The 16387-nt window shown below is 42.8% G+C and overlaps 1 protein-coding gene across 1 annotated transcript in view; it reads right to left on the bottom strand.

The window, feature by feature from the left end:
- Positions 1 to 16387, bottom strand: part of SH3RF3 (SH3 domain containing ring finger 3) — a 254499-nt gene that overhangs the window by 76972 nt on the left and 161140 nt on the right. The window contains exon 4 of the mRNA XM_066621660.1: positions 8182 to 8535. Within this exon, the coding sequence (XP_066477757.1) occupies positions 8182 to 8535 (354 nt within the window). The remainder of the gene's footprint in view (positions 1 to 8181; positions 8536 to 16387) is intronic.

Raw genomic sequence — 16387 nt, 5'->3', positions numbered from 1 at the left:
AAATCGCCACTGGGTGAAAGCCTGATTTGGCAGGAGGTGTCCGAGTATAGGCTCCTGATTAAGAAGAGCAGTCTTGTGTCTATTCCCAAGGCTCCCAATTTGGACCAAAGAATATCTATTAATTGAATCAAATGCTCCCTTTAAGTCCAAGAAAGCAGCATATAGGGCAGAATTGAATTGAGTTGTGTACTTTGCTATTAAGTGTGAAAGGACAGTGCAGTTATCAAGAGTGGATCGCCTGGTCCTAAAGCCAGATTGTTCAAGGCCCAATATATCGTTGTCAGTTAGCCAAAAAAGCAATTTCTGGTGGAGATGCATGGCATACATTTTCTCCAGGATCGAAAGTAGGTTGATTGGCCGATAACAATTTGGGGCATTTGTATTATCTTTTTTAAAGATAGGGATTATTATAGATTTCTTCCAGGCATCAGGTATTTTGCCAGTAGTGTCAACTGCAGTAAAAAGGTTGGCAAGAGCAGGGGCCTACCAATCTGGGTCCGCCTAAAGAAATTCAGGAAAAATGGAATCAGGGACTGCCGCCTTCCCAGATTTAAGTTGGGTTATTACCTCTAGAATTTCATTAGGAGAGACTGGAGGCCAGTCCCGTCCATTATTAGAGGAGTTCTGAATTCTATACTGCAAATCTTGTTGCTCTTCGAAGTATAATAACCTATAATAATTAGCCCATGTTAATGGTGAAATAGAAGAAATGCTTGGGGCATACTGGTGGAAAAAGCTCCCAACTAAATCCCAAAATTTTTTGTTGTTATGCTCATTAATAGCTCTGCGCATGGCATCCCACCTAGCTAATTTTAGTTTCTGTTGTGCTTGAGCAACCATTGTGCGCAGCTGACGTCGTAGGTCAAAATACCTTACTAGTAAGTTCTTTTCCCGTTTCCCTAAATTTTTGGTAGACTTTACGAACCTCCGCTTTCAGGAGGTAGATTGAGTTATCTGAAGAGTTCCGACCAGCACAGGTTAGTTTGGTGTTCATGGTTAATGTTATGGTCCTTAAAGAAGTTAGCAGCTCTTCTATTAAAAGTTCGTAATTTTAAACCAAGGCATTTATGGATGAGGAGAGCTGTAATTTGAACCTTTTAAAAAGAAAATACTCTGATCTGAGAAGGGAGGACAATTTAACTATAACACCTTCACTGCGGGTTAATAAAGGTTGACGAACCACAGGGGTCTGGATGGAATTCAAAGGCTGATTCTGCTGGCCAGGGGGTAAGAAGAGGAGATGGCAGAACAAAGGTAGGTAATCACTTAGACCCGGTTGACCAACAGCAAATTTTTTTAACTAGTGGTAATAATGGCCCAGGCATTAATACATGGTCAATCACACTACATCCTTGGGGTGAAATGAAAGTAAAATCCCCTGAGGCTTTAAATTCTGGCAAACCATGTAGCCAGGTTAGACCCCAGCGCATACAAAATTGGACCAAGAGGAGGCCAGACTCATTGCATAACATGTCCCTAGAACACCGGTTATTTAAATTGAGATAGGGAAAGTCTGAATCAAAAGCAGAGTCAAAAGCATGAGAAATACTTTGAGGACCTTGTCCAATCCTTGCATTCATGTTGCCTGTCACCAAAAGCTGGGCGCTAGGAAATTTTAGAGCTAAAATTTCAGTGACCTGATTCAAAAAATCTCATCGTTCTACCCTTACACACTTGGTTTAGGAAGGAGGGATGTAAATGTTAATGAGAATAATATGTTGTTCAGTGAAGGATAACTTAATTGCTAATACATTACAAGGGCCGTTTGCTAGAAATACCTGTCGAGCTTGAAAAGCCGATCGAATTAGAATGCCAAAACCGCCAACCTGTCTTCCTTTAGTGTGAAATTTAGGTGCCGGAAGTTCAAAAACCAAATAGCCCTCAAATGTAATAGGAGAGGACGTCCACTTTTCCTGTAGGCAAATTATGTCATTCTCCTTGAGAGTTTTGAGGAAATCACCATCCTTTAACTTGGTCATTCATCCTGCTACTTTACAAGAAAGTAATTTAACTGGCCTGTTAGTACATGAGTGGTCAGTTGTAATTTGGCGTCAATTAGGGCCAGTGTCTAAGAGAGAAGTTTCCATCTCTGAATGCAAAAGATCCTGGTGGTTGTTGTAGATAGGAGCATAGCGGTCAGCTTTAACATCAGCCAGACAGTCAGTGATTTTATTCCGTACTTCCTGGGGTAGGTCCTTGATGGTTTGCATGGCCTTTCGGTCAATCACGAGCCCATCAGACTATAATTGATCCAGTAATGCGCTGATGGGTAATTCTACATTTGTTGTTTCCTTATCAGTAGAATTATTACTTGATGAAGTGATGATAGTCTCAGCTTCTCCTTCCGACATAATGGCAGGTCTAGAGTGTAACAGTTGATGTTGTTCTGGCACCTCCTTCAGAGTGTAATCTGATTGCAAGGGATTCATAAAGTCCCTCATATCGGTTAGGGGATCATGCAGCTGAGGGATTACCTTGGACCATCCTTCCTCTGCTGATCTCATCTCGTCAATGTTCTTAAGTAATTCTTCTCTGACCTTCTCCAACACATTTACAACTCTCTGTTGTTCAGAATGGGAAAGTTTTTTAGTGGCATTCACCACTCCATTGATTATTTCCTTCTCTTCTGGGTCAAGGTTTAACAAGAAGGCTTCAATAGTGTCTCTAGGAGCTGGTCCACATGCAGAACAACAATCAGATGTTGGATTGTTGCGGTTAGTTCTATTTGGTGTCCCGCTGCCTGTTGGCCTCACTGGAGGGTTGTTTTGTGATGACTCACAGCTTGCCAAAATGTTTGAAGCGGAGGTAGAGTAGCTCCTTGCTTTCTTAGTTGTAGGCCTATTGTCCATCAGATCTGTGGGGTTGATCTGGTTGTTCAAGCTATTTCGTAGGTGCTGGGTCAAGGCCATAAGTTTGTCCAGTTCACCATTATTCAGATCTCTTTCTGGAATGCTATGCTGTGTTTTTTTTTTTTTGCTCACTACTGCAAGAAACCTGTGGAAGCTTCTCAGGCGACTGGGTAAAGTTCACAGGGTTAGCAGGAGTTTGAGAAGGAGCCAGATTAGTAGGTGGAGATGCTTGTTTCCATTTAAGGAGACATGGGGGAGTATAGCTGTCCGTTGCAAACACCCTCCTTGGACTTACTCGTAAAGAAGCCAGGAATTTCCGCATCCTTAATAAAGTCAGAGAGATTGTAGGGGATGTCAATGTTAAATGCACTCTTTTCTTGTAAGGTACGTATATCAGTGAGCCAGTAGACCTTTTCCAGATCTACTTTCAAGGGCTCCATCTGAAGTAATTTGCTCATGGAAGAAATTACCGCACAACGATTATTCCACCTATTCCTGTTAATTAGAGAGTCCCCTATTTCCATGATAACTTGGTTAGGTTGGAAACAGCATGAATTTGAAGTAAAACTACTACCATGAGTAGTCTCTGTTGCTTTTTTACTTACAGAATAGGGTCTTAAAGAGTCATTCTCAGTTCCTGACTGAGTCTGCTTTGGGGAGCATGAAGTTTTCATGAAACAATCTATTGTATTAAAGCGGTCCTGTAGTGAGTCGAGCTGGCAGGAGATTTGACAAAGTTTTTAAAATACAGCATTAATTAGCATGCCGGAAACTATGCAGTGTTCAGCCAGCAGTGATAAGAAGGATGGGTTACTAGGCTCATCTTTCATTCCAGATGGTGAATGTCTGTGGGCTGTCGTTATGTCATTTGTTCCCTCCTTTGGTAGTCCTGTCTTAGGGGAGTTTGTTTGTGGCATCTGGATGACGTTATTGGTTTCAGGAGCCTCTTCTATTGAACTGTTATCTCTAGCTCCCTCAGTCACAGAGCCCAAACAGGTGTACCTGTTAGTGGAGATAGATTTAGAGTTCTGGTTCTCCACCACTGGCTTCAGTCCCACTAGAACCTCCTCCACGCGAAGTTGTTTTGGTGCCTTGCCGGAAGCACTTGGGGAGTCACTTATTCTTCGCTGTCTTTTCTTTCTTTTAGCCATATTCTTTCTAGTTAAGGTTGAGTGACTAAATCATTGAAATACATTGTTGCGAAGCTTATCCAAAGGCTGGGTTAGAAATTACTAGGTCTCAGACGTGAACTGAGAGGCGAAACTTCGGTGATAGCTGCTGACTGTCTTGGAAGCTTTGCAGGAGACGGGGGGGGGGCGTAGCACGAGCCCCTGGGCTAAGAGCCATGGGCAAAGAGCCCTTTGACTCTTGCCCTTCGGCTTGCGCCTCTGGCAAGCCCAGCAGTGAAATAAGATACCTGGCAATGAGGAGCAGGAGAGCAATCAGTCAATCAGCCCCAGGCAGGCTTGCAGGCTCCACCCCCAGCAGGCTAGTCCCTCAGCTGTGCCTAATGGGCCCTTCCCTCTGTCTCTCAGGAGGCTCGCCTGCAGATAGTCATATTTTACCCCAATGCTATCTTCCACCAGCTTACATGATGCAGTGGCACCAACAGAGCATGTCTGCATCTTATGGTGGGGGGGATGACCAGATGGCTCAGGAAAGGTGGCCCATAAGCCATCTGGCTGACAAGGGATCTCCTTGGACTAATGTCAACTATTTAGCTAATATACATCTGGGGAGCCTCAGAGAGCATATCAGGTCAGGAAAAGGGAGATAAGATTCCAGCATGCATGATTACCGCTGTGACCCCATCCCACCTACAAACTGCCCCCATTTGTGCTCCTTCTCCAATCATTCCCAAATCACCCTTGCTGCCACCTTATCTGCTCCAGTGGGACATCTGGGAGCCATTGGTGTGTGTGCAGGGAATCCAGCCATTTGCCCTGACAGTCTTGCAGCATAGAACAGCGGTGCACTTTTTGTGACCAGAATTTAATGTGGCAATTCTGCCACTACAAGGCCCAGACTGGATTGGGTAGTTTGAGCAAGGGCAAAATACATACTTACCTGGGAGTAAGTTCCACTGAACTCAGTGAGGTTTACTTCTAAGTAGACATGCACATAATTGCACTGTAGTTAATTTTCTTTACAGATTCAGTAAAAGAATCTAGTGAACATATTTGCTGTTTCAGGGTCACCAAAAGACGAAAGGTACATAACTGGTACAGCTTCATCTATTTGAAAAAGCATCTTGGAGTGATTTTCTGAACCTGGATCCTGTTTCATCAGGAAACACAGAAACCAGTAATCAAGTGAACAGAAAACAAATAAAATTTCCAATGTTTTGATAGCTTCTCAGATTCAGGGTTCATGTTAGCTTTTTTGCGATTTTGGAGATAGTCAGCCACCATAGCAGTCTATGTTTTTAGTTCCACAGGAAAGCCAGGAAGAGCACTTGTGAGCATAGCCATTTGACAATCCAGAGAACTTCAGAGAACAAAGTTTCAGTTCACACAAACATGTGAATGTTTACATGTGCTATATGTTTGTGCAGTCAGACACGCCATTATACAAGCAAATTTTAGTGTGAATCACCTGCTTATGCATAGCTGCAGCCATTTCCATGATCATGGTAGCCTTTTCCAAACCAACACCATCACAAAATTGGTACTATGATCCTCTTTATCAGTGATTAGCCTACTCTTCTCCACATAGTCACATTTGAATCTATGATTGTGTGAAGAAATTAAGTGCTGCTTTTTTGTGTAAACCTAACCCTGCTCCTCTGGGGAGGGTCTTTATTTTTATTTTCCTCCCTCTAACAGCAGTTCTTCCACACCACATCACAACGTGCATTTTAAACTCAGGGGAGCTATAAAAGCAGTTTGCAACACAGAACGCAGAGGCTGCTATTAAGGGTTATCGGTTTTAAAACCAATTTGGGCATGGGCAAGACCTTTTGCGTGCCTAAAGGGACTCAGTGGATTGCAGCCTGTGGGCTCATCTTCAAGGGCAGGGTTCACAGTCACACCATTCTGAGTCAATCACATGAATAAATAAGCTATGCAAGTGCACTGTATTATTACTGCACTATGAGAAACCTCTGTTTTCCATTTTCTTTTTGAAAACAGCAATGTGTAAGGAATAGGGTATACTCCCTGGCAAAAGCACTGAAGAAAAAACTGGCAGAGGTACAAAAGGACTATTCTGGTTGATAACTATTTCAGGAAAGAAGTTAATATGTGGCTAATACTCATACAAATACACAGCCGAACAGCAGCATAACTTTTCATCATACACTTTCAGGTTCTCATTAAAGGGTTTAAAGAGCATGTTTTCTACAAGGTAGCTAATGGGTTATAAGTCAAATAAGACATCTTAGTAACTATATCTGTTGGGTAAATAGCCAATTGCCATGGATAAAAACTGCTTATACCAATGCTCCAAAATGTTTTTTAAAAGATCTCATTAAAAGTCATGTTGTCTTTTGTTTGGTGTTTACTTCTCAGTTCCAGGGTTACAACTACAGGTGGTTCCTCTATATCTGCAGGAATCAACTCCTGGATCCCCCACCCCACCCCACAGATATAAAAAACCAAGGATAACAAAACCTGTGGTTTTTCAGCCCACTGGGGCTCCAAACAGGACTAAAGCCTTGTTCTGAAATGGAAAGTTTCAGCCAAAAACCAGAAGTGCCATCTAGGACCTCTGGAGGCCATTCTGAGGCCTGTAAAGGTCACATGCGGCCTCTATGGGCTTCAGAAGAGCTCCATTTGCACCATTCTGGTTGCCTTTCAGACTGGGTCAAATCTGGTTCAATGTGGGCCCAGGGGACCCATGTTGAGCCAGATCCATGGATAAATAGTCTCAACCTATACCCATATAAACTCATAAGTATAAAACCATTTTGTCTGTTGCACTGCATGAACACTCCACTGACAGCTCTTAACCTATTACCTGCCCATAATTATGTGATGACCCACTCTACTGGACTGCCCAGACTACCACTGGGAAAAATTTTTTGTGGAGGGGTGAGGTAAAGAGCAGATGGACAATTTGCATTTATTTGCATAATATGATTGCAAAGGGCCTCCTAGCATAGTGTACTAGCTGACATTAGCTTTAACAATAACTAAACATGCCAACATTACAGCATAAAATGACCTGAGATTAAGGCTTGTGAGAGAAGCTGTATCAAACCATTCAGCAGAGTAATGGTAAAAATGTGATTAAAAAAAAAGAGAGAGAGAGACTAGGACCAGATTTTTCCCCCCTATTTTTCAACTGTTTGGCATCTAGCATCTAACTTTCTAGCATCTCAGATGCTTCTGTGATGTCTCAGCAATCTGAAGGGGCTGCTAAGTCATTCAAAGAAGCAGCCATGTTTGTCTATTGTTGGTTATTGTTCATTACCATCTTCACCAGCTAACTGGTAAACAAAGGACCTGGTTTTGAGACTGTGAATTGGACTGTGAAGTCTACCTGATTTCCAGAAGAGGGGAAACTCAAGGGATTCAGGTTGTTACCAGTATCCAATTCTACAGGCTAAAAAAAGTGAGGTCATGCATACCCTTTTGCACATTTGCCCAGATCTAATGTTGGAAGCATCTGATGCTTCTGGGACTGGCCTACTCCCTTGCTGAAAGTCTGGGTATCAGGACTAGGACCCCAGAATAGTGTAAATAGGGCAGGTACCCAAGAAATCATATCAGGGTTTTTGTTTTATTTTACTATTTGCATTTTAACATCATTGCCAATCTTTGCCACCCTCCCTTTTCTTCTTTTGCAATTTGCATTTAATCAGCATCTCGTTTTTATTCCCGGCATCTCTCCCTCCACTGTTTTGCTTTTTCAGTCAAAAAAACTGCCCCTCCCAATTTCAATCCCAGTTTACCCAGTACAAAGGATTATGCAGGGAGCAGGGTGTCATTTCTAAACACTAGGCACCACAGCTGAATTGCTCTCCATTTGCTCTTACAAGAACTGATATAAAAATAATGTAATAACTTCTATTATTCTAACTCCAAACAGCAGAATAATAGAAATAAGTGACAGATCACCCACAATGCATCACAACACAAAACTGCCTGCAACAACACTTGGCATAAACCAGATGGGGTGCCATACTTTTTCCTTCTCTGGACCCCCACCAACCACATGTTGCCAATATGCTTCCATCCGTCAGATGATGAGGACATTGCTATCTCTTGGAAATTTGTCGCAACTCACTAAGGTGACTGTGATCTGATAGTTAAAGCGTAAGAGGGAGCTAATTTTATTTGGTCTGCCTCCTCCTCAGCTGAATATTATGGTTAATTTATCCATAGTTTACCTGGACTGGAGCGCTGGATGAGAGATGAGTCACATCTCCAATTCGGGCAGCAGCACGGGGGTCACTTGAGCTGATCAGAACAGGGGCACTAATTTCCATGGAATGTCTGTTATTCATGGCCTGGGAAGATTTATGCGTCATACTGAGAGCAGTGAAGGAGTGGCGCTTCTTGGCATTCTTCTTGCCATCAATATGCCGCTGAATGGCACTGACGGCTCCGGCACTGTTCAGTGTACAGCACTGGGCTGTGTTTACTGCCAGGTTAGTGTCAGCTGGCAATGGGACATCACTGCCAGATGCAGCAGCTAGATTGGTCTTGTCCATCTCAATAAGCTGTTTAGCTGATTCGTTGAGCTAAATGAAGAAATAAAAAGAAGAAAGGAAGAGGTGGGCATTACAGAGCTGTTATGTCTGTATAGTCCTAGGGTTCAAATTCTACACTCAACTGGAAGCCTACTGCATCTTCGCTTATACAAGCGTTAAAAATAAACCATGCAGATCCATCTTTCTGAATATTTAGTAGAATCTTTTACTAAGAAGACTCCCGCTTTTATAAGCAGACTACAACATAGTGTCGGAAACTATGGAAGAAAAATACTTTCTGTGTTTCTTTTAACAGACATAGAATAACCCCAACAAGTTATTCTTGGCTTGTTCTATGGAGTGCAAGAGCCTGGAATTCCACTGACAATTCAGGGGTCTGGTGACGAGTCAAGTTGCAGACGTTAATTCATTCACAGCAGATCTGTAATGCAGACATGGAGGTGACATAAGAAGAAGAGAGGTGTCTTTGGTACAGAAGGGAGTGTGAAACTACACCTTTGGTACAGTCCCACAGTTCAGTTTCTAGAATTGCATGAAAGGTACTGGATCTCCATTAACGCAAGCTCTAAAGAAAAACAGAATTACTTTTTTCTAACACTAAGCAGAACAATATTTTAGAATGGACCTAGTTGTTATAACTGGATTGAAGCACAGAATGTGGCACTAAAGAATCAAAGTTTGGGGGTTGGGGCTGCATTTTGTGTTGCTTTTGTAAACACAGGAAGCCCAGGAAAATTCCATGCTGCACACCACTGGTTCCTTGCCAAATCTGTGAAGTGCAAGAGTGGCAAAACTCCTACAAAGCCAGCAGCCTGTTACTCATTCTCACAAGAGAGAGCCTGAGTCTGCAAAAAGTTGTATGAGAATCTACTTTCAGATTTGTCCAAGGATGAGATACACAGCATGCTTCACTACCACTTTCTACTTTATCCAATTGCTTTTCCCCACCATGACTCCTGTTCCATGCATAACAAGTAATCTGAACTTAGATGATATGAGGATGGAACTCCAACTCTGATAGGCCCCTTCCAGCCTCAATTCCCTGTCTCTTCTTCTCCCTTCCTTGAGCCTTTCTCCACTCGCCCTTCATTCAGCTTCTCTTTTCTTGGTGTGCTGACTAATTGAAACTGTTCCTTCAGTTTCCTTGCCTGTCACAGCAGAGTTCTGCCAATTGTGTTCCCCAAGACCCGGAATCGCTTTCTAGTTCTCAGCAACCCCCTATGTGGGGTTTTAATGAAACCAATTTTTCATCACAGAAGTTGAAATGTTTTGCTCCCTAAGCAAGTAAACTTTCTAAACCAGGGGTCTCTAAATTTTTTGGCCAAAGGGCCACATCAAATATCTGGAACAGTGTTGAGGGCTAGTAAAAAAAAATTAAATATAAAATTTAAATAAACACATTAGAGATGGAACTTAGATGACTGAATAAATGGATGGGCTCCAATGTCCAGGACTTCTCCAAGAATGAACACAGCCCAAGAAATAAAGCACACACTTAAATGGACCCCCATTCCCCCACCCCACAAGCACAACTCTGGTTGTGTTTGGTCAACTGGGCCAGAGGCTCTCAGGGGACCAGAGGCTGGCCACGGGTCAGATAGAGGCTCACTGTGGGCCACAACTGGCCCCCGGGCTGGGGTTTGGAGACTCCTAAACCATCACACCAGCTCAGTCAAGCCTTTCTGTCACAAACAGTATAAATACCATTGACAGAACTATAGAGTAGATCTGTATAACTTGTGACTCACTAAGCTACATGCAGCTGACCACATGCTGTAGCTTCCTAGGTGCTTGACAACCTTTCTATGTTCACCAAATGGGACCACCTGGAAGGAGCTGTATGTTGGCTACATATCTACATACACAAATTGTGTAGGGATCTGCATTTGGCTTGCAATGGTAGTACCTATAGGGGCCCACCCCTGGAGGGGCCTGGAGCAGGCTTGTTCCACCCCCAGGGAGGCTTCAGAGTGGCTGGAGGGGAAGGGGTTCCAGTACCCTTGTCCTCCTCCTTAGCAGAGCTACCACACCTGGCTTGGGAGCAGGACCTGTTCACCTCACACTGCCTGCCTCTCATCCCTGGCTTCCCTGTTTTATGGAGCAAACCCACCCCCCTTTTGGCCCCTCCCCTTCCTCCAGGTGGGGCAGAAAAGGCCTTTCCTGTTCCTGCCTCATTTCCTTCTGTGTTCCTTGTTTGCCCTGCCAGCCCCCTCTGTCTGGTTGGGGTGAGCCAACCTTCTTTGCCTCCCTCAAGGGTTGGGAAGCCTCCCCACCCTGGGCATGGGGTGCCTGCTCCAGGGTAAGTCAGGGGTCAGGGCATCTGGGAGGGGCCCTGACAGTATCATAGGCTTTCCTAATGCAAACTGTGTGAATTTTATCAAACAAACTTGATCATGCACTTAACTAAATGATTTCTGGTCAATTCTATCATGGATTGGGCTGGCATATGGAGGATGTTATGGTAGATAAACAGAGTTCCTCTGTTGTAAAATGTACCCCAGTAGTAGCTGTTATAGGTAAAACAGTGAGCAACAGCTGCCACAGGTGTGACAGTGGCAGAATGAGGCTGGAAGGGAGTGGAACGGAGGAGTGGGGGGGGTGGAATAGGGGCGGGGAGGGAGATGGACCAGGGAGGTAGAAGGGAAGTGAACTTGTGTGTGCCAATATCCTAACCCTGTCTGTCTCACAGCCACCATTATATGCCTCAGATTTATCCCTCTTTTCCCGGGGTAAGTGAGGAAACTTTTACTTACACTGGAGCATCCTATCCAATTGCCCTATGGATACAGCACATAGTCTGTTGGCACAGTTGCATCGGCAGGGAAGGACTTGGGTAGGATTGGGTTGTTCCTCTTCTTATGAAATGTTCTTTTTGCATATATGACACACTTTTTTTTAAGTCTTGCATGTATATTGTAGGAAACAACCAAATTTATAAGAGTAATTTACTGTTGCTTTTTCCATAATGCAACTTTCTATAGGGATACAGAAAGTAGTAGGGATATACCAAGTATCTAAAATTGCAGACACATATATCCTTTGCTTTGCTTTATGTAAAGGCAAAAAATAAAAATAACTAATGTCTTTGGCAGTTGTATAAAGAGCAAAGCAAAAATTCTGAGCAAAAGAAAAAAAACATCACTTGAAGATCCAATCCATTTAGGAAATGAAAATCCTGGCACACTCGGAAAAGGATTAAGTTGTGCAATGTTTGGAAATGTTGTTTTCTTTAAAAGTAGGTTATATGTGCAGCCTACGAGGAATGTGCATTTGCTTTGGAATAAAAATCACATGCTGAATCAAATCACTCTGCTTTGGAGAACTCTAAACAAAACAAGACCCTGCAAAGCACTCAAAAGTGAAGCAAAGCTGATAACTGCCTGAAGAGGAGTGACTGACAGCTCTGAGCAGTCCCTAAGGTATACAGCAGCTGAATGAAAGCTGCTGCTAATGGGTGCTCCTTTGCTTTCTTCTTCCAACCAGGGTGATTATTGGGAGGAAACTATGAAAATGGGAAAACACTGTACCAGCCATTTTCTCTACCCTGTGTGAGTTCTTCTTTAGAGTGAATGTTTGCAAGAGTTTATCTGCTTCAAGTCAATAAATTCCTTCTAGGTATCCATTCCTCCCCATTCAATGTTTCTTATGTGTGCAGCATGCAAATGTGTGATTCATTTATATTTTATGGCAGACCTCTAGGGCAGGAGGTCTGGTCTAGAGGGTAGAGCCACCATTTGCCTGAAGATAACATCCACAAGGTTGCCGGTTCGAGGCCACCGGCACCGTGCGACCTTGAAGCAGCTGACAAGCTGAACCGAGCTATTTCCATCTGCTCTGAGCGTGGGAGGATGGAGGCCAGATCAGAATGAAACATCTGAATTGTTGTGGCTCTTGAAAGATAGAGCCTTCTTTCAATTGTAAAAATCCCTATGGGGATTTAAATTAGCCTGCCTACGTAAACCACCTTGAATAAAGACCAAGAAAGGCAGTATATAAATACCATTATTATTATTATTATTATTATTATTATTATTATTATTATTATTATTTTAGGATCGTTTTTCTCTGTTAGTGCAACCCAAATTATTCTCCCTTTCTATTTCTCTAATTGATAGCACTTTGTTTGTCTGTAAAAGTTCAGTGGAGTGTAGTACTGGACCAGATAAAATATTTTGTGTGTGAGAGATTTGTATATGGATGTGACTGTGTGCATGCAACTGTGATTCTGTGTGTACAGCCATGCACCCACTAAGCTAAGAGAGTGCAATTCAGAGTGCAATCCAGAACACTATTTGGGTCAGCACCTTGTGCCAGCCCAGGAGTGTCACAAACATGCTGTGAAGCCCGTTTGTACCTCCTTAGAAGTTGGCTGGGCAGGTGCAAGGACACATGCTGGCCCATAGAGGCTGCATCAAGCCTCTACTGCCCAGAGAAGGTAAGGTTGTGCTGGCTGAGGGCAGTCGGTGCAGGAGGGTGGTACTGGGGCATTTCGGAGTGGGAGAGAGTGGGCAGCAGGCAGATTGGGCCTGGGGGTGGAGGGTGGGACTAGGTTCAGGCATTTAGGCTGGATTCTAAGCCCCTTCCTGAGCAGCCCAACATTACACCAGGTTGCTTGGATTTCTGCCAGTGATTTCGTTACTGCATATCCAAATAGCCCCATTAAGGTGGCTGCAGTGTGACATGGGGTAAAAGGAAATAAATCCCCTTATGGGTTGTGCAGGATCCACCTCCTACCCTGTGCTGGATATAGTGCCTGTTCCAGTACAGGATAAGATTGAGCAGTCCGTCAGCAAAAGCACATGTACGTACGTACACACACACACAATGAATACTGAACATCAAATGTGGCTGAAGCAATGGTACACACAAGCAGCAGTAAACCAAGACAGAAACCAAGCAAAGTAAGGAGAGAACAGTTGGGGGCAGGCACTGGAAGCAACACCAAGACCAGTACCGGCACCATGCTACCTAAAATTAAATGGTCCTTCTTCCATGGCAGAAGTCAGACCTCTGAAAGCAGTGAGACCATCACTCAGGCACAGCATACACCTGAGCTTCCCTCCTCTCAGGAAATGCTAGCACAGGACCAAGGGCTCTCTGCTTTTAGAGAAGCCTGTAGGTAATAGCAATGCACTATGGCAGATTTTGAAATTTGGTACAAAGTGGACACAAAACAAAATAATTATAAACTCAAACCTCTAACTTTTTTTTTTTATAACTCCCAAATCCCAGTACCTGCCTTTTTGAAATGTAGCAGAATACTGCCTTAGGGGCATTTCTACATTAGCTCTGTAGTTCATACAAACTGGCCACCAAACATGACGCAAGGCATAAATCTTTTAAAAATATCAAACCTCACTTGCTCCTAGAAGGAAAACTAACCACCTATTTTGATTAAATTTAGTTTGTTTCCCCCTCCCCCTTACAGAGCACTTCTATTCCTGTAAATTTCATCCAGTTCTGAAAATAAAAAAATTTGTTGTGAACTGAACTTTGCCCATTGGAATCAATAATTATTTTTAAAAGGGGAAAAAAAACATTGAACAAAGCAACCATCTGAACTTGGCATAAAGTGATGCAAACTGTTGAACCAAGACAACAAAATAAATCAGTCCATCAAATGAAGCAATATCCTAAACACACACACACACAATGTACATTCCTACTGACTGCACACAAAACTTCTCAAACTTTGCCATAATTAACTAAGTTAATTAATTAAGTTAATTAAGTTAAAGAAAAGTTGAGGTTTTTTTAACTGTAACCATCATCAGTCTGTTGTGGGGTTGCCCAGTGGAAACATTAAGGATAGACAGGCAGGGAAGGCACACTATGCTCTCCTGTGGGCTCCTCAGTTGCAATATATGCAGAAGAGGCTCCCAACTGCCCCAACTCTAAAATCATAATATTAGGCAATTCTCCTTAGAAGTAAGTCTCATTTAATTCAGTGAGGTTCACTCCCAGGAAAATGTGCATAGGATTGCAGCATAAGGGTGCAATTTCTGATGGCATTTTTCTATTACACTTTACTCCGAGGTTCTCTCTTTCCTGTTTTTTTTTTTAAATTATTTATTTAGAAGACTTATATTTACTTCAATAATCAAATGTGAGATTTCACACAGGTTGTTCACACAAGCGGCCACACACAACTGTAGGCCACAGTTCAGAGTTGAATGCAATGGGCTTACTAGTGCCTAATTTTCTGCTAGTTGTGGTCACAAAGTAACAAAGAAAGATTCTTATTAATTGGAGCACAGAAGCCTAGGGCCCTATCTTATTTTTTCCTCCCCCCACTGATGCAGCTACATGAAAAAAAACAAGTGCATTACATCCAGTGGGGGGGGGGGAACAAACGCAGATTGGGAGGCTTTGGAGGGGAAAGGAGAATTATTATAAGACTCCCAATTCACAATGGGTTCCCTCAGACCTGTGCCAGCTCTATAGGTGGTGCAAGTCCAAGAAGAATGAGATGGGGAGGCTGCACAAAGGGGATAGGATCTGGCATGCACATCGCCACCAGTTCCACCCCATAACCTTCCTATCTCTATTCCTCCCCTCCCTGTGCAATTTCATCATCTCCCTGCAGAGCTTTGCCCCTTCCCCACCCACCCTAATCCCTGCCACTGCCTTATCTTCTCAATCAAGTGAAGTGGGAACCTCTTGCAGTAGTGCTCCCAAAATGGCCTCCAACTGAGCTCTCCACACGCTATCAGCAGTGCAGCAGTGGAAGCGTCTTCCACTGTTGCAACATGCTCCAACTAGCAGCCCAATCCTGGATAGGATTGTGTTGCCTGACACAGTCTTTCTATAGTTAAAGATATTTCATTTTTAACTAGCATGTTTTACTTTTTCTTTAAAAGTCTACTAAAAGGTACTTATGATCAAGCAAGACAAGACATACATAGAATTATCCTGACATTAGCAGCTTTATTGCACACAGTACTGAGAACACTCATGAATATTTGTAGTGATTCTGACAGAACAATCATTTTTCTCCCTTTTCTGTGATATACAAGGAATACTTATTTAGCAACAGTATGATCTTTAAATCAGATCTTTATTATCTTCCAGCAATGTTGTCTATAATATCTAGCCAAAGGAATGCTACGCATTAGAGTCATATGTGCTCGGGATAACATGTCATTATGATCTTGCAAAACGAAAATAAATGATGCATGCAGCAACAATAAACATTAAACTCTGGGTAGTGAACTGGGAATTCTTTCCCCCTTTGCAACTACAGTATTTGGATAGGAAATGTTACAGTTTCATTGTACCCAAGCCAAATATCCTTGGAAGTGAGGTGGGGTGGAGGAAAATCATCCTAGTTCATAACCTTTATCAGGAATGCTACATGCTCTGAATACAGTGTATTCAAAAGACATATTTAATTCCAGATATGACAGTTTCAAGACATTTAGGAAAAACTCCTTGAACAGATTGCTTAATCTCTTCACCTCATAATTTCAAATCCAAACACATTCTAGCTCTTCTTCCACAATTATTTGCTGACAAGCTGCACAATCTAGCTGTGTTAAAGGCTTCATAACAGAGTCGTCAATGATATATGCCTCAGCTTTTGATTTATGGGCTCATTCTGTAAGAAATTGTATTCTGAACGCCAAGCTCTGCTGCAATCAGAATGTACAACCTGGCAGACCTAGCTCTGCACTTGCAATTCTTCAACTGCTTGGTAGTTCTTATGACCACAGGTTAGTGAAGGAGAAGGACAGCAACATGACACATCCTCAGAATCATTTGAGAGAAAACAGGCTGAAATTTTCATATCCATATCCAAATTTTCATAGCCATATCACCAACTTACAAATGACTGCATAAAGACTAGGGAGGCCACTGATGGCCCAATTCTAATATCTGATTT

This window comes from Tiliqua scincoides, chromosome 3, assembly GCF_035046505.1.
Source record: "Tiliqua scincoides isolate rTilSci1 chromosome 3, rTilSci1.hap2, whole genome shotgun sequence".
NCBI classification, from domain to species: domain Eukaryota; kingdom Metazoa; phylum Chordata; class Lepidosauria; order Squamata; family Scincidae; genus Tiliqua; species Tiliqua scincoides.
This window is presented reverse-complemented; position numbering and strand designations above follow the sequence as displayed.